The following is a 16,635-nucleotide window of genomic DNA, read 5'->3' on the forward strand; positions in this document are numbered from 1 at the left end:
GGAGCTGCTCGTGCTGCTCATGGCACCTGAGTGAGGCTGCTGTTGCTGTAGCCTTGGTGTGGTGCCCAGGGCTGGCAGAGAGAGAGGACTGTGGTCCTGCTTAGCCATCCCAAATTACTTGGAGCAACAAGCTGGTAGTTGTGATCCACGCTCTCCAAATTAGGTTGTAACAGCTGGGTTAAGGCAGGGCTGTGTCTCTGCCTGGTGCTGCTCTGGTTGGCAAAACCCAGCTCCTGAGTGAGCTTTAGTGCTGGGATGGGAATTTTGAGCACAGCGTGGGTTTGAGGCAGTCCAAAGCCCAAGAGAGGCATTCAGGGTTGTGCCTGTGCTGATGTCATGGCTAGGTGTATCTCTTCTGAGCAGATCAGAAGCTTCTGCTGTGCATGGATGGGTGCTGTGCCCCTGGCACCGGGCCTGCCATGATGCCACCAAGCAGTGATGCAGAGGCCAGGCAGTGACCACAGGGGTGGCACTTTCCCAGAGAAAACCCCAGCTGGGAAGAGGGTGGTGCTGGCTCACAAAGCCAGCCTTAAGGCATGGTTTCTTTGGGCGCCTGTGGACTCTGCCCTGGGAGGGCTTTACCTCACTGTGCCGCCCTGGAGCATTGCCTGCAGTGCTGGGCTCAAGGCCAAGCAAAGTCGGTGCCGCCCCAGCTTCCCAGCTGGCTCCAGCCTGGCTGTGCTGTCCTGCAGGCACGTACCCGGCCCTTGCTGCCGTGTCTCTATGCTGGAAGGGATGTGTCCTCGTGGGGATGCTGGGGCTGGTGGGATGAGGGGCTCTGTGCCATGCTGACTGCTGGCTGAGCTGAGCTCCTTGCTGTGTTGCACAGGGTGAGCGAGATGCTGGCAAAGGGCTGGAGATGCGGAAGCTGGTGCTCTCCGGCTTCCTGGCCAGTGAGGAGATCTACATCAACCAGCTGGAGGCACTCCTGTTGGTGAGCACAGCCGGGCCCCCTCCCCAAGGGGGTCACCAGAAGGGATGGGGGGTGGGGTCCCTCCTTCCAGGGCAGCCCTTGCCAGCCTGCCCAGCACAGAAGTGTCTGCTTCCTCCCATGGCCACGTTGGCCCCTGCGGTGGAGATGCAGTTGCATAATGTGAGGGCTGCTGCTGCTGGGATGGGCAAGTCAGAGGGTGCAGGAGCAGGGAGCACACCCTGCAGTTACTGCCCTTCGTGCAGGGGGCCGGGGCTGTCCCAGAGCTGTCCCCCTTGTTGGGCTGGAGGAGTCCTTGGGGCCCAGCTCTCAGATGCTCTCCCTTCTCCTTCGGCAGCCCATGAAGCCGCTGAAGGCCACAGCCACTACATCACAGCCCGTCCTCACCCTGCAGCAGATTGAAACCATTTTCTACAAGATCCAGGACATCTACGAAATCCACAAGGAGTTCTATGACAACCTGTGCCCCAAGGTGCAGCAGTGGGACAGCAACATCACCATGGGCCACCTCTTCCAAAAGCTGGTATGCACGTTGCTCAGCTGGGTCACCCACATCCCCTTCTGCTTGAGGGACAGATTTAGATGGTTTATGGCCCTGCCTGGCCTCTGGGGGTGCAGTGGGCACTGTGGGCACCTGGCTGACCCCATTCCCCCACCTGCTCACAGGCCAGCCAGCTCGGGGTGTACAAGGCCTTTGTGGATAACTACAAAATTGCTCTGGAAACAGCTGAGAAGTGCAGCCATAGCAACAACCAGTTCCAGAAGATCTCTGAGGTGAGTGGGGCTGGGATCATGCTATGGGGTTAGAGCATGTGTGTGGGGTGGGGAAGGGGACTTTGTTCCCACAGCTGTGCTGACCACATGCACCCTATAGAGAGGTTCCCCCTGCCCTGGGGACTTTTGGGTACTATCTGTAAAGCAGAACCACCTCTTGCTGTGTGGGATGGCAGCGCTCACTGGGTGTTATTCTGAATCCTGCAGGCTTTGCTCCCCAGTTTGGGACCCCTTAGTGGGACCGGTGCTGTGATACTGCTTTGGGGAGACCTGGGGGAATGGCTGGATCCACCCCTAGCTAGTAGCACCCCGTGCTTATGGCAAGGCCCATGGGGCTGGGGGAGAGTATTGATGCAGAGCCTCCCAACCTTGAGGAATCCCTGCCCCAGCCCCGCTTTGCTGCCCTTTCCCTCCCTAGGAACTGAAGGTGAAAGGCCCCAAGGACTCGAAGGAGAGCCACACGTCCGTCACCATGGAGGGTACGGCATGCGAGGGGCGGGCGTGGGGAGGGGGCTGCAGCCTTTTGTCTGCGGGTGCATTACCAAGCAGCTCCCGGCAGCGGAGCCCTTTTGCGTTCCCATGCGCAGCGCTGGCACTGAGTAGGGGGGGACGCCCCTCGCGAGGATGCTGGGGGCGTGCAGCAGCCCCCCACCCCCTGCCCACCCCCTCCTCCTGCGCTGGGAGCTGTGCTGAGGGCCGATGCCGTGGCGCAGCAGCTGGGCTGAGCTGCCGAGGGGAGGCAGGGATGGCTGCGCGGAGAAGGGGCTGCCATGGAAATCCTCGTTATCATCCGGCTTTGCTGTAACTGCACTTACGGTGAGGGCTGGTGGGGGCTGTTGGTGCGGGGGGAGCGTTTCACCTGCTGAGGGGCCGACGTCTTTGCGGGACGGTGGTGGCTTTGTGCTCTGCAACCTGAAGTTGGGCTCTTCTTTGTTCCGGGCTCTGTCGAACCGCCTGGCTCCGGCAGAGTGGCCACGCGCTCATCTGGCCCATGGGGCTCGTGTTGGTGGTGGAGATGGGGAGAGAACTGCTCAATGGGGCTCTGCGCAGAGGTTGTGATGGGGAAGGGTCCTCCTTTTGCTCGCTGGATGCTGTGGGCATCTTGAGGCTGTGACGCCCTCCTTGGCTCTGTGCCTCTCTGCCTGCTGTCATCCAGCCCCTGGGGACTGCGGTGATAGGGATGGTGCTGGAGAGGGGGTTGGTGCTGTGCCGGATCAGCCCCTCCTGGGGACGCGTTGAGCTCCCAGGTGCTTTGTGTGCTCCCCGTAGCGATGGCAGCAGGAGGCTGTGTCCTCCCTGTGTGCAAGGCGGGGCGGCACCCTGAGCGTCCCCTCCCTCCTGGCTCTCGCTGAGCGCTGCAGGAGCTCCAGCTTTCCGAGGTGTGGGGAAGTGGCTGCAGTGGGGGACAGTCCCGTGTCCTCTCTCAGACAGAGGGGTCATTGCCTTGTCACCTGGGGCTGTCAGACAGCACCCTCCTTCAGGCTCCTTGGGAGCTTCTCCATGACTCATAGTGTGGTGCGGGGTCAGCACGTTTCCCTCTTCCTCTCCTGGTTGCAGCGCTTCCCCACTGGGGCTCTGCAATTTGAGGAAGTGATCCGAATCGCCGGGAAAATCCAGATGCCTCAGTCTGGGTATAAATAGCCCAGAGGGATGTGCAAGCAACCAGCTGTGGGGTGCTGGGACCCAGCACCACGAGGGGATGATAAGGAAGGTCCTGCTGCTGGGGCTGAAGGGAGCAGCAGAGCATCTCACTGGGGGTGGGTGTGCAGGGCTGGAGCAGGAGCTGCACGGGACCCAGCATGGAGTAAAAAGAGAAACTGAGAAAGATTCTGGCTGTGAGGAGCTGAGCTCCCACAGGCAGTGCTAACTGACACCTTGTGTCTCCCACAGCACTGCTGTACAAGCCCATTGACCGTGTCACCCGGAGCACCCTTGTTCTGCACGTGAGTGTGATGCCAGTACTGGGGCGGGATGGGGATGGTGAGGTGTAATAGGGTGAGGTGACCTGTGAGGGCTCTGTCCCCTGGCTGGACCAGCCATGTCATGCTGCTGTTGGGGTCCCACAGCCTGGGGAGCACTGTGGTGGGGCACCCCAAGCTCACTCTGTGCTCACCCCGTCCAGGACCTCCTTAAGCACACCCCGTCTGACCACCCTGACTACCCACTGCTGCAGGACGCCCTCCGCATCTCTCAGAACTTCCTCTCCAGCATCAATGAGGACATCGATCCCCGGAGGACAGCGGTCACCACTCCCAAGGGGGAGGTGAGACAGGCAGGGTGGCAGAGGGGGGGCAGTCAAGCCCTGGTCCTTGCTGCTTGCTGGCACCCTACTGACATTCAGGGAGACAGAATGGTACCCAGGGAATGTGGACCTGTGGGATGAAACATGGGGAGGGACGGGGGTGTCTGTGTGTGCCACCCTATGCTCTTTTCCCTCTCTGACACCCACCCTGCTCCCTGCAGACCCGGCAGCTCATCAAGGATGGCTTCTTGGTGGAGCTGTCAGAGGGCTCGCGGAAGCTGCGGCACGTCTTCCTCTTCACTGACGTGCTGCTCTGCGCCAAGCTGAAGAAGACAGCAGTGGGGTAAGAAGGGCACAGGGTTTAGGGGGAACGAGCTGGATGCTTCAGCCTCTGGTGGGATCCAGTAGGGTGGGTTGGATCTCTCAGTGCTCACACCTCGGCTGCAGGAAGCACCAGCAGTACGACTGTAAGTGGTACGTGCCCCTGGCCGACCTGGTGTTCCCCTCGCCGGAGGAGTCGGAGCACTGCCCGCAGGTGCACGTCATCCCCGACCACGAGCTGGAGGACATGAAAATGAAGATCTCAGCCATCAAGAGTGAGGTGCAGAAGGAGGTGAGAGGAGAGCATAGGATACCTATAAAGTGCCAGGATATCCCCATCCTGTGATGGGACACTGAAGTTCTGGGGAAACCAATGAAATCTTGCCTGCCTGTCCTTGACCGACTCAGCCTCTGTGTCCTCTCCCTGCCTGCAGAAAGCCAACAAAGGGCAGAGCCGTGCCATTGAGCGCCTCAAGAAGAAGATGTTTGAGAATGAGTTCTGGCTGCTCCTCAACTCGCCTGCCATTCCCTTCCGCATCCACAACCGCAATGGAAAGGTAAGCAGGGCTGCAGGTGAGAGGGCTGTGCTGGCCAAGGAAGGACAAGTCCCAGCCCTGCAGCATTGCCTTCTCTCTTCCAGAGCTACTTGTTCCTGCTGTCCTCTGACTACGAGAGGTCCGAATGGAGGGAGGCCATTCAGAAACTGCAGAAAAAAGGTAATTCTTGTCCTGTTGAGGCCCCCATGGGTCACCTTTTCCCCATATTGCTGGGATGGGTTGGTCCCATGGGATTGCAACCACTGCCATCTGGTCCCTGGGGCCAGTGCTGGCCATGTCCCTCTGAAGCTACTCTGCTGTCCTCTTGCAGACCTCCAGGCCTTTGTGCTGAGCTCAGTGGAGCTGCAGGTGCTGACAGGGTCCTGCTTCAAGCTACGCACTGTCCACAACATCCCGGTCACCAGCAATAAGGATGGTGAGTGACAACGGGGCTGGTGGCCCCTCTTTGCACAGTGGTGTCAGTGGGGAGGACATGCTGTGTGGTGTGGGGTCCCTGCTGCGGTGGCCCTAGCTGTACATGGGGCCATGTCCCCAGCAGGTGGCACTGCGGGAGCACAGCTGGGCTCCAGGACGCAGCACTCCCAGCTCTGACATGAGACTGGCTTTGGGGTGGGAGCATCCCTCCAGCATTGGGATGCCCAGTGGGGTTGTTGGGGGGGGGAGGGGGAAAGGGGGGTCGATGTTTGGCCTTCCCCAGACCTCTGAGACAGCCCTGCAGAGGACTGGGGACACTGGAGTGTCACCCAGGGGCTGTGATGAATGGTAAAAGCCAGAGCTCTAACGCATCCCCCTGTCTTGCAGACGATGAGTCCCCTGGGCTTTATGGGTTCCTACACGTCATTGTTCACTCTGCCAAGGGCTTCAAGCAGTCAGCCAGTAAGTGTGGGCACCTGTCCTCGTGTGCAGGGTCTGGGGAGGGAGCTTGGTCCTGCATGTGGCCCCGCTCTGTCCCAGTGTCCCATGGTTTGGCAGTGAGTACACATTTCTGGATGCTCAGCAGTGTCTCCTCCCCCAGACCTGTACTGCACACTGGAGGTGGATTCCTTCGGTTATTTTGTCAGCAAAGCCAAGACCAGGGTTTTTCGGGATACAACAGAGCCACAGTGGAATGAGGTGAGAGTAGGTTGTGGGATGTGGGGAAGTGACCATGCTCACCTTCCAGCCCAGGTTTTGAAGCTGATTTGGGTGCTGGTTCTGAGCCATCCTCTCTCCTCAGGAATTTGAGATTGAGCTGGAAGGCTCCCAATCCCTGCGCATCCTCTGCTATGAGAAATGCTATGACAAGACCAAGCTCAATAAGGACAACAATGAAATCGTGGACAAGATCATGGGCAAGGGGCAGATCCAGGTATGTGCTGGGGCATTCAGGCGTCTTCTCACCCTCTTGGGGCTGGTCTGCTGAGCTGGCAGATGGTGTGTATCTGGCCTTTGGGTGATGATCCCTGCATGCAGTAGCCTTAGCAGAGGCACAGAGCACAAAGGGATCCTGGGGAGGTGGCAAAGCCCATGACCACCCTGAAGGTTGCATCCAAATCTTGCCTCAGTGGCAGAGGAGCTGCAGGAATGGGGCTGCTCTGTCCAAGATGGGGCTGTGAGCTGAGTGCCTGCTTGCCCCAAGGAGGGCTTTGAGTGTGCTGCCCCACATTTCCCACGCCAGCACAGCCGTCCCGCTCCGCTGGCCACCGCTATCCCCCTCTGCCACCATCTGCCTCGCCTGCGCCTCCATCAGCTGCTGTTATGGCAACGGGTGTTTCCAAGGCAACAGCTGAGCTGCCTCTGATTGGAGGTTACCAGGCAGGGAGGATGGAGGCCTTGGATGCCCTGAGATGCTCCCAGGTGAGTGGCAGCAGGACAACAGGGAATGCCCATCCTGTTTCATGGCAGGACCCCTGGTCTGGCTGGCTGCCTCCCCTGCTATGCTGGGGACAGTGTCATTCTGGAGACACGTCCCTCTAATCTGAGCGTGCTTCTAAGTGCCTGTCATGGCTGTCTGCTCCATGGGAAAGTAGCTGAGGGCAGGTCCCTGGGGAGGGAGGAAGGAGCACGGAAATGTTGCTGAGATGGAGGCACCAAGTGGGGTCAGCACCTGACTGGGTGCAAGATAGAAGATGGGGCTCGGCTGGGCTCATTCATACCCAAAATTGCCCATCTGTTGCCCTCCTTGGCACAGGGCAGGGGTGATATGGGGTCAAGCAGCGTGCAAGAGGCCGGGGAAGGGGCTCAGCGCCTTGCAGGGCTCAGCCCAGCTGCACTCTCTGAAATAGCCCATGTCAACAAACATGAGTCACGCTGAGAGACGCAGGGATCAGGATGGGGACAGCACAGCTTGTCTGTGCTATGCAAAAGTCATGGAGGAAGAAAGGGAGAGATAAGAGGCCTCAGGGCTGCCTGCCCTAAGGAAGAACTGGCTGGATGCAGTGGTGTCTCTGACACTGGGACAGGGGTGTCCAACCATTACCCGGCCCCACTGCTCTGGGCAGGGCTGGCTGCAACAGGACCAGCATGGTTGCAGACTGGGAATGGAATGGAATGGAATGGAATGGAATGGAATGGAATGGAATGGAATGGAATGGAATGGAATGGAATGGAATGGAATGGAATGGAATGGAGCAGGTATGGGCAGGACAAGCACTGTTATTTGCGGGTACCTGCGTTGTTGCATCCTTACTCTGTGCTCTGAGCTGCTAAGGCAGAGATGCTGCTTCAGGATAGCCCTTATTTGGTCTCTGAGATTGTGTTGGTTCTAGTTAGCAGTGAGGAGCAGAAGGCACTGGGCTGCAGTTGGCAAGGGGGTGGGCAGTGGGTGCATCAGGAGGGCTCAGAGCCCTGGGGGCAGCCAGGGCTCATGGGTAGGAGGGATAAGCCCCTTCTTGGCTGGATGGCTGCATTTTGGGGCAAGGGGAGGAGATGCAGCTTTGGAAGTGGAGGCTGTGTTGTCACAGGCACAGTGCCTGCAGTTCTTGCAGGGAATCACCCCCTGGCAGCCCCCCTGGTGCAGAGCTGGCGGAGGCTCTGCAGGGGAAGATCTGTGGTGTTGGGGCACTACTGGGTCTGCAGGGACTCACGGGATGCTCTATGCAGATCTGGGGGCTGGATCCTTCCTGGTGCTGAGCCCCACGGAGACGGGGGACTGTGGAAGTCCCCACACTTTGCTCTGTCCCTCTGTGCCATGAGGAGCTGTGGTGATGCTCCAAGGCAGCACACCCCATCTCCATACTCCGCCTCACTCTGTTCCCTCCTCACTCCGCCAGCGGTGGAGGTGACGAGGTCCAGGAAGGGATGGGGACATGCGGAGGAATCCCTGTTCCCTAGAGCTTGGCAGGGCAATCCCCAAAGCACCAACCTTGTGCCTCTTGCCAGGCCCAGCCTGGCTGCTCAGAGGGCTGGGAATGCTCCAGCGCTGTGTCCCCAGCCGTGTCAGGCAAGGCTGCACAACCCTCCTGAGCAGCACGGCGGGCGGCAGGGCGGGAGTTAACGCGTGGGGGACGCCGGGGGGGCTGCTTTGAGTCACTTCCTCGCAGTGGGAGGGAGGCTTTGGGGCTGCCGAGCCGCTTCTCGCCAGCCTGGCTCACACCCTGAAGATGAGCCCAGCCTGCTGCTGCCCAAGCCGGGCTGCCCCCGGCCACCGCTGAGCTCCGTGCCCCAGCAACGGGAATGCCAGTGCTTTCTTAACCCCCATCCGGGCCACCCTCGGGTCCTCCGACCTCTCCTCTCGCGTCCCCGGAGCCGAAGCGGTGGTGATGACCGACGTGTTGGTGCAGCCGGACGGTGGCCCCACTCCTGGGGGGGAACACCTGGAGCCGGGTGCAGAGGAGCCCGATGGCAAACGGCCCCCCACCACCGGCGCCCGCCTCTGGGGCCGGGTGCGCAGCAAGCTGCTGCGACAGAAGGTGCGGGGGGACCAGGTGGAGGTGAGGGGCACCCAGATGGCTTTCCCATGCTGTGGCTTTTGGCTGAGGGGGGTTGTGGCTATGGGGGTGCCTCGCTACCCGCTTGCTTTGGGGAGAGGGTTCTGCATGCTCTGTCTGGATGCTCTGGGAGCTTTTAGAAGTAGCTGCCTTCTCAGTGTTTGTTTTCCTCTTTCCCTTCTTCCCTGAGGGATGCTGAGCTGTTTTGTGCTGCGCTGGTTGCGGTGTGCTTGGGGTGTAACACCCCACAAGTGGCCGGGAGGAAACACAGCACCTCAATGTGCTGCACTCCCCCATGGGTGGTAGGTGCTGCTTGCTTTGCAGCCCCCCTGACCCTAACCCTCGCTCTGATGCTGCGTTGCAGCTGCGTTGCAGCCGCATCAGTGCTGTCTGTCTTTGGGATATGATGAGGTACAGGGGGGACAGCACCATCTCAGGCTGTCCTGTGTGACATCAGGGGCTTTCTTCCTGTGCTGGCTCGGAGCGGTGGTGGACAGGAGCTGCCCTGGCATGTGTGGGTTCAGTTTGTCAACAGCACAGGGGGCTCAGTGGCAGCAGGGCTGGCTGTGACGCAGCAGCATTAACCTCAATTTTGTGCAGCCGCCACTCCCGGGGATTAAGGGGCGGCGAGGGCTGTGCAGGAGGCTGCTGGGGGCTGTTGCTGGGTCAAAAGCCAAGCGGGTTGTGCTTCCCACTGCTGCTCCAGGATGCGGGGCAGACGGGCAAACAGAGGCTGTGTCACGGTGAGCTGTCCTTCTAAGGAGTTTGGCCACAGCAAGTCCGTGTGCAGGGTCCTGGTGTGCGGAGAGCACGTCCTGCATCCTGTTGGACGGGGCTGTGAATTGCTGCTTTGGGCTGTGCTTTGCTTTGGGCTAGTGTAGGGGCTGCTGTGCTCCAATGGCACAGCTCTGACGCTGCCAGCTCTGTGGGCAAGGAGTTGGTTGGGGAATTTAGAGCGTCCTCTGCTCACTGGGCTCCTTCTGGAGGCCAGGCTGGGTGCCCTCAGGTGCCAAAATGATGTGGAATGGCCCCAACTGCAGCAACTCTGCTGGGATCTCACTCCCAGGGTGACACAGGGTGACGCCACGCTGGTGAGTCACTGCAATGCTCAGAATGGCTTCACCCCAGGCTGAGGCATCGAGTGACCTCATGGATGAGGCACAAGAAGGGATGTGCCCGGCAACATCTCAGCTCCTGGGGCCACTGCACGGGTCTCCCTGCCACCAGCAGTGAGCACAGCCTCTGTGCTGGCCTCAGCATGGGCGTGTCACAGCTCTGTCCTTGTGGGCAGGAGGGATTTGTCCCACAGAGACACCTGTGACCTGTTTGCCTGGCTGCAGGGTGATGCTTGCATCCAGCTCAGCACAAAGCTCGTGCACAGCACCTGGCATCTGGGACTGCAGCATATCACCTGCACCATTCTCTCTGCCAGCTTGGGGACATTACTGGGTCTTGCTGGAATGAGGCAGCTGCCTTTGGTTTAGGAGAAGGAGTTGGTGATGGTGACAGTTGCTGAGGCTGGGTGTTTACCAGCATTGCATGGGCAGATGCTCACGTTTATCCCACGTGTGGGGACGAGGCTGGCCAAGACACTGCCCTATGGGGATATGGGTAGGCTTTGGGGAGCACTGGGGCCAGCCCTGAGCCCGCAGGGACCAGCCCCAGCTGCAGGGCACCTTGGTGACTCCAGCTGAGCCATCTCCATTGTGGGGCAGTGATGGAAGCAGGGGGCTGTAGTGTGGCAGGCGGCCTCAGGAACACGACATACTCAGGGTAAGGTCTGCAGCGCTAACAGCATCCAACCTGGCTTTTATTATGGCTCTGTTCAGAGCCTGCTAAAACCATTCCAGATGTGCACTGCCAGGGCCATCAGAGCCAGGGGGACCCATGGGATGGGGATGGGGCAGATGTGTGTGTTGTTTTCAATTAATCTTGTGCTGCAGAATGCGGAGGCCCATGGCTCCTGACCTGGCTGGGCAGTGAGTGGCTTCACTCGTCGCTGTTGGGGCTGCAGTGACAAGTCAGCCCCTGTGCTGTTGCCATATAGGAAACATGGGATAAGGGTGAAAGCCCCTTGCATCTGTCCAAGGGTCCCTGGCCAGAACTGTGGTGCTACTGTACAGGGGGCTGTGGCAGGCATGCTGTGGCACTGTGGTGGAGGGGACATAAAGGATGTGGAGATGCAGGGCTGGGGCTGGCCACGGTCCAGCTGAAGTCTCATGATCTTTGTGTCCAAACCTACTGTAGAGCCCCATGGGAACCCAGGGTAGCTGCAGCCTTTCTTCTCCTTCTCTTCCTCCTCACTGTTCCCAGCAGCCACAGTACTGGGTGTGAGCAGGGAGCCAGGGCAACTTGGTGTCTTGGTGTGCAATAGGGCACATGAGGGACCTCAGCAGCCCTCAGCACAATGTGCACTGGCTTCACAAGCAGCCAGAAGCTGTGGCCGGGGAATGGCAGCTCAGTGGCTGGAGCTCTGGACATCTTGATGCTTGCCTCGAGCATCTCCCAAGCCAGCAGCTGCCAGAGGAAACTCCAACGTCCTTGAGGAGTGACCTCACGCGTGTGGCATGAGCCTCGCCTGGCAGCTGCACACACATGGCCCTGGGACCCCCGCCAGGTCCACGTCCCGTCCCCTTCCCCGAGGGGACATTAGTGCCGGGCGCTGCCCTGCTGCCTGCCCTGTGCATTACAGGGATCGATGGGGACAGATCGATGCTACCAGCTGGGGACCAAAAAGCCCCAAAAGGCCATTGGAGTGAGAGCTGGCTGCTGCGGCAGAGCCCCATGCCCTCGGGTTGGAGCAGACTCCCTGATCCCAGTCCCCATCCCTGTGGAAAGGCGAGCTGGTGGCAGCCTTCCTCACCCCTGCTGTCATGTCTCCAGGGATGAGATTCCTGATCTCCATTCTTTTGGGTCCAGAATCAGCATTGTCACCTCTGCCCCAGTCCTGCATCACTGGGGATTGGGGACAGCTCTGTGCCACCTCGCTGCCACCCATGTCAGGGCCTTGGGAACACCAGAACCTTGCTGCGGCCCAGGGGAAGCATCACCGAGTCCCCTGCTACCCCGAAAGCCTGAAATAGCAGAGCCTGTCATTCCCAGGGGTTATAAATAGCCCTGGCTATTGGGAGATGTTGTTTTTTTCTGCATGGAAAATGCTGCCCTAGTTCTGTTCCATCAATCTGCCTCCAGAAATAGTCCCAATTCTTGGAAATTTCTTGCCTCTGGGGTGTATGTTCGGCTGGGGGTTCAGGGGGGACTGATCCCACATGGGTTCAGCACCCAATCCAGGGGACCCCGGATTGTCCCTTTGGTCTCCAACACCACCTGTGGTTTGGGGGGGGAGGGGTGGCAGCAGGTGGGGACTCGAGGACCCTCACGTGCTGTCTCTCCCCACAGCTGGACCCACAGGCTGTGCAGACCAAGAACTGGCACATGGATGTGATTGAGATGAATGGGGTAAGCGGGGCCCAAACCCCCTTCCTTGGGGTGGGATTGTTGGTTCCTCCCCAAGGGGAGCTGCCGGCTGGGATCCAGGCTGTGGGGCCATGTGACACAGAGATGACAACCAGGACATCTCCCACAGATCAAGGTGGAGTTCTCCATGAAGTTCACAAGCAGAGACATGAGCCTGAAGAGGACCCCATCCAAAAAGCAGACTGGAGTCTTCGGGGTCAAAATCAGCGTTGTGACAAAGTGCGTGCGGGGCTGCGGGTGGCTGCTGTCCCACTCCCCGTGGGATCTGGGAACGTGGGGCTGGTGGGGTCCAGCAATTACTGCTTACACCTCTCCTTTCTGAGCCAGGCGCGAGCGCTCCAAGGTGCCTTACATTGTGCGCCAGTGCATCGAGGAGGTGGAGAAGAGAGGCATTGAGGAGGTCGGCATCTACAGGATCTCCGGCGTTGCCACGGATATCCAGGCACTGAAGGCTGTCTTTGATGCGAGTGAGTGACTGCCTCTGTCTATCTGCAGGCATCAGGCACCCTTCCAGCCTCCGGTCCTGCAGGCTCGGGGTCTGCCTGTTGCATTGCACTAGGTGCAAATTGGCTGGGTGGATGCATGGGGTCTGAGCCCCCAGAAGGGAGCCCTGCAACCCCTGACCTATTTTTGGTGGTGTTTATGTTATGGCTGTGCTCTGCCTCCATGCCTGGATGGCTCCCAGGGAGACACTGAGTCAGGGCAAGGTTGCAGATGGATTTGCAAATTGTTCCGCGTTCCATTGCCCAGCAGGCGGGGACCGCTCAGCTGTGCCCAGCCCCAGCATGGCCAAACAATCCACTCCCAACAGCAGCAGGAGGGTCAGAAGTTGGATTAATGCTCACACTGGTGCACATTCCCTCCGTGGGGTGGTCACATCCACAGGGACCCATGCTGTCTCTCAGAGTGCCATGGGGCTGGGGACCCAGCTGTGCTGCCCCCTCGCTGGGCATTGGGGAGATACAGGTGTTGGCAGACAGGAAGCATCACATGTGGCTCTGCTCTCTGGTCAGATAACAAGGACATCCTGGTGATGCTGAGTGACATGGACATCAACGCCATCGCCGGCACGCTCAAACTGTATTTCCGGGAGCTGCCTGAGCCCCTCCTCACTGATAGACTGTACCCTGCCTTTATGGAGGGCATCGGTAAGGCCTTGGGGATGAGAAGGGGTCTGGCCATGCTGCTTTTCCCCACCATCCTGCTCATGCAAGGCTGGATGCTCCGTCCTGACTCTCTCTCCTTGCCCCCAGCCCTCTCAGATCCTGCTGCCAAGGAGAACTGCATGATGCACCTTCTCCGCTCACTGCCTGACCCCAACCTCATCACTTTCCTCTTCCTGCTGGAGCACTTGAAAAGGTAACAGCTTGGCGGTGTGGGGCAGGGAGGGCAGCTCAGCCTTTGGCATGAGGCAGCTCTTGGCTGCCTCAGCCTGCGTGCAGCTGCTGGGATGAGATCTCTGTGGCCTCAGCAGAGGGCGGGGAATCAATTTGGAACCATGCAGTGCCCTCTTAGAAAACAGCACTGCATCCCTTCCCATCAGTCCAGGAGCAAAGCACATTGTGCTAATCCCCATAACGTGTCTGCAGGGGTGTCCAGCTCTGCAGAGCCATCCTGAAGCTGCATGCAGCACCTTATGCTGCTGTAGTTGCATCCCAGCATGGCAGAGGCTGGAGCTCCTGTGTCGGCTCCATCTGGGGCAGGGAGAGCCCATCTGAGACTGGGGAAGGGCAGCACTGGGGCCCTATGGTGGACACAGAGCTGTCAGCAGAGCCCAGACGCAGCGTGCTGTGAGCTTGGGAATGGGACTGGCAGCTCGTGTTACTCGCATCGGGAACTGTTTTTCTCTGGTTTGGCTAAAAGCAAACAGAAAAAGTGATTGCTGCTGGGGGTGGGGAAGGAAAATCCATTTCCATCCTGAGAATTGGGTACAGGCAGTTCCTACATCTGCTCTCCTGGCCGGGGCTCAGCCGAGGATTGTGGCCACCTGCTGACATGGCAGTGCAGTCCCCCAGTGTGGGGTAGCTGGGGCCAGGGGCCGGTGTGCATCCTCTATGCCCTGCAGGGGCTGGGGCAGGGCGGAGGCTCTGTAGATCAGAAGCAGGCCAGGCTATGCCGCTGCCACATCACACTTGGGGCTCCCAGCCAGGCCTGGCGGCTCCCGCAGAGGCCATGAAGGGGGCTGAGCTCTCTGCCCTGCCCCAGGCTCTGAACAGCCAATGCTGGGGCTGCAGGGTGGGAGGAAGGTTTGGTGTTTGTTCCTCTACATTGCCCCATGGCTGTGCTGCTGTAGGGGTGAAGCTTTGGGGGCTCACATTTGCGCTCTCTCCTCACCCTCCAGGGTAGCAGAAAAGGAGCCCATCAACAAAATGTCCCTCCACAACCTGGCCACAGTCTTTGGGCCAACACTGCTGAGACCTTCAGAGGGAGAGAGCAAAGGACACCTCACCCTGGCATCTGACATCTGGTCCCACGATGTGATGGCCCAGGTGAGAGCCCCTAAAGGGCTTCCCCTGTCTGTCCTCACTGGGGATTGCTGCAACAGGGCATGCTGGCAGCACTCTCATTTTTGGCCTAACACCCCCTGTTTGCCCACCATAGGTCCAGGTCCTTCTCTACTACCTGCAGCACCCTCCCATCTCCTTCACGGAGCTGAAACGCAACACACTTTACTTCTCCACGGACGTGTAGCCCGCAGGAAGGAGGCACTGGCTGCAAACACTCCCAGCTCCCTGCCAGGGCCATGGACCGGATCGCGGCCCCTGAGGACATCAGCCTGGACCCGAGATGTGCCGCCTGCAGCTCCTGTACAATCGTGTACTGATGGCCTGGTGCCGCCCCAGCGCTGTGCCGCTCTGTAAAGTAGTCGTGTCTTATGTCCCTTCTTGTGTTCAAGAATTGTTTTTATGTATATTTGTTCAACGGATGAGGTAGTGACTGACAAGGGCTGTGGACACAGGCTCCTCCTTTGGCTTATTTTCTCCTGGATTCCTTCCCACCCGCTGACTCCTGCCCAGCAGCCCTCATCTCGCCCTGCTCAAAGCCTGCAGGACCCACCAGTGCCCAGCTGCTGCTTGGCTCTGGCTCTGCTCTGCCTCACTGCCTGCGCCGTTGGACCCCGCACCTGGATCTGGCTCTGCATCCATGAGAACACAAAGCAGGGCACTGCTGCCTCCCCACCGCATCCCTGCTGGGTGCTTCAGGCCAGTCTCCTTGCTCCCCGTGCTCCGCCTGTAGGGGTGCAGCATGGTGGTTACCTCCCTTGGTGTTCTGCAGGTCTCACAATTCCCCCCTCACAGGGTCTAGGGACTAGGCCTTGTTCTTGCCAAGCAAGAGTATTTCCCTGCCATTTCTGTATCCCTGCCTTAGCTCTGCATGTGCCCCTTCCAGCCAAGCACTGCCACTGGGTTACCAACCCCTGGGCTGCAATGCACTGCAGCTCCATCTGTGTCCCACAACAAAGCTGGCCGAAGCCCCAGTGAGGAAGGAGAGGTTTTGTTTCCCTCTGTGACCCAGGGAAAGGAGGAGGAAGGCCCTTGTGGGTTCTGTTGGCTCTCCTGGAGGCAGCAGTGCTTCTCACAAAGCTGTTTCATCAACGGCTTTGTCCCTGCCCTTACAGGTGGGTGCTGGTGCCTGTTAGGACACAAAGCCTCGGTTCTGTGAGCCTACCCTGTGTTATCATGGGGAAAGCCCTCTCCTTGATTGTGGTGGCCCCACGCCCTCCTGTGCCAAAGGAGATGGATGAGAGGTGACCAAGCATGTCCCCACTACCAGCCTTGCCTTTACCCACCTGACTATCAGACTGTTCCAGGTAGAGCCCGGCCGATGCTCCAGGTATGTCCCAAGCCCACCTCCCTGGGGAAGACAGCACCTGCCGGCCCCCCACCAGCAAAGCAACTACAGGAGGGGAGGTCTTTTGGTCTCCCTCTAAAGGGCTCACACTCCAGCCCCTGCTCCTCTTGACTACCAGCTAAACAGAAGGGAAACAGCATAGCAGAAAATAACCAGGCGTCTGTCTTGGCCCTGGACCCAGGAAGGAGGCCGAGCGTTAGATCTGACTGCACAACGGATCCCTGCGCGTGTCTGATTTGTTACATGTGTCCAAGTCTCTGTCCACCATAGTGTCATTCCAGATGGAGGCTCTGTGCAGCCAAATCCCCCTGTGTGATGGTGGCCGGGGACCACTCCGCACAGCCCCGGCACAGCAGGCGGCAGCTGTCCCTGTGATGGGCTTCGTTTGTCCCCACAGGAGGGGAAGGCAGGGGGGTGAACTTTTGCAGCTACAGGTAGAATAGAACTGTTAATTAATATTTGACTTTCAGAAGTTGTTAAGGATATATTTTTGTTTGTGTTCTGTTTCAATTTCTGTAGATTATAAACTTTAAATGGCTGTAAACCATGTGAAGAGAAAAAAAAAAACAAAAC

The 16,635-nt window shown here is 59.1% G+C and overlaps 1 protein-coding gene across 6 annotated transcripts in view; it reads left to right on the plus strand.

Moving 5' to 3' along the window:
• ABR (ABR activator of RhoGEF and GTPase) overlaps positions 1-15,086 on the plus strand; it is a 28,842-nt gene extending 13,756 nt beyond the window's left edge. For 4 of the 6 annotated variants that reach the window (XM_031591619.2, XM_031591620.2, XM_031591616.2 and 1 more), the window contains 21 exons: positions 830-934; positions 1,269-1,454; positions 1,598-1,705; positions 2,124-2,184; positions 3,596-3,648; positions 3,828-3,968; positions 4,169-4,290; positions 4,395-4,560; positions 4,703-4,825; positions 4,909-4,984; positions 5,136-5,240; positions 5,627-5,701; positions 5,841-5,938; positions 6,042-6,173; positions 12,133-12,192; positions 12,320-12,429; positions 12,538-12,677; positions 13,224-13,358; positions 13,464-13,569; positions 14,552-14,699; positions 14,812-15,086. In XM_031591619.2, coding sequence (XP_031447479.2) covers positions 830-934; positions 1,269-1,454; positions 1,598-1,705; positions 2,124-2,184; positions 3,596-3,648; positions 3,828-3,968; positions 4,169-4,290; positions 4,395-4,560; positions 4,703-4,825; positions 4,909-4,984; positions 5,136-5,240; positions 5,627-5,701; positions 5,841-5,938; positions 6,042-6,173; positions 12,133-12,192; positions 12,320-12,429; positions 12,538-12,677; positions 13,224-13,358; positions 13,464-13,569; positions 14,552-14,699; positions 14,812-14,901 — 2,340 coding nt within the window. In that variant the 3' untranslated portion in view covers positions 14,902-15,086. Of the gene's footprint in view, positions 1-829; positions 935-1,268; positions 1,455-1,597; positions 1,706-2,123; positions 2,185-2,258; positions 2,522-3,595; positions 3,649-3,827; positions 3,969-4,168; positions 4,291-4,394; positions 4,561-4,702; positions 4,826-4,908; positions 4,985-5,135; positions 5,241-5,626; positions 5,702-5,840; positions 5,939-6,041; positions 6,174-7,425; positions 8,716-12,132; positions 12,193-12,319; positions 12,430-12,537; positions 12,678-13,223; positions 13,359-13,463; positions 13,570-14,551; positions 14,700-14,811 lie in introns of those variants that run through there. The other 2 variants (XM_090122404.1, XM_090122405.1) reach the window with 2 other exon arrangements.
• Positions 15,087-16,635: the final 1,549 nt, after the last annotated feature.

The sequence above is a fragment of the Phasianus colchicus genome, chromosome 21, assembly GCF_987193195.1.
Source record: "Phasianus colchicus chromosome 21, bPhaCol1.hap1.1, whole genome shotgun sequence".
Taxonomy (NCBI): domain Eukaryota; kingdom Metazoa; phylum Chordata; class Aves; order Galliformes; family Phasianidae; genus Phasianus; species Phasianus colchicus.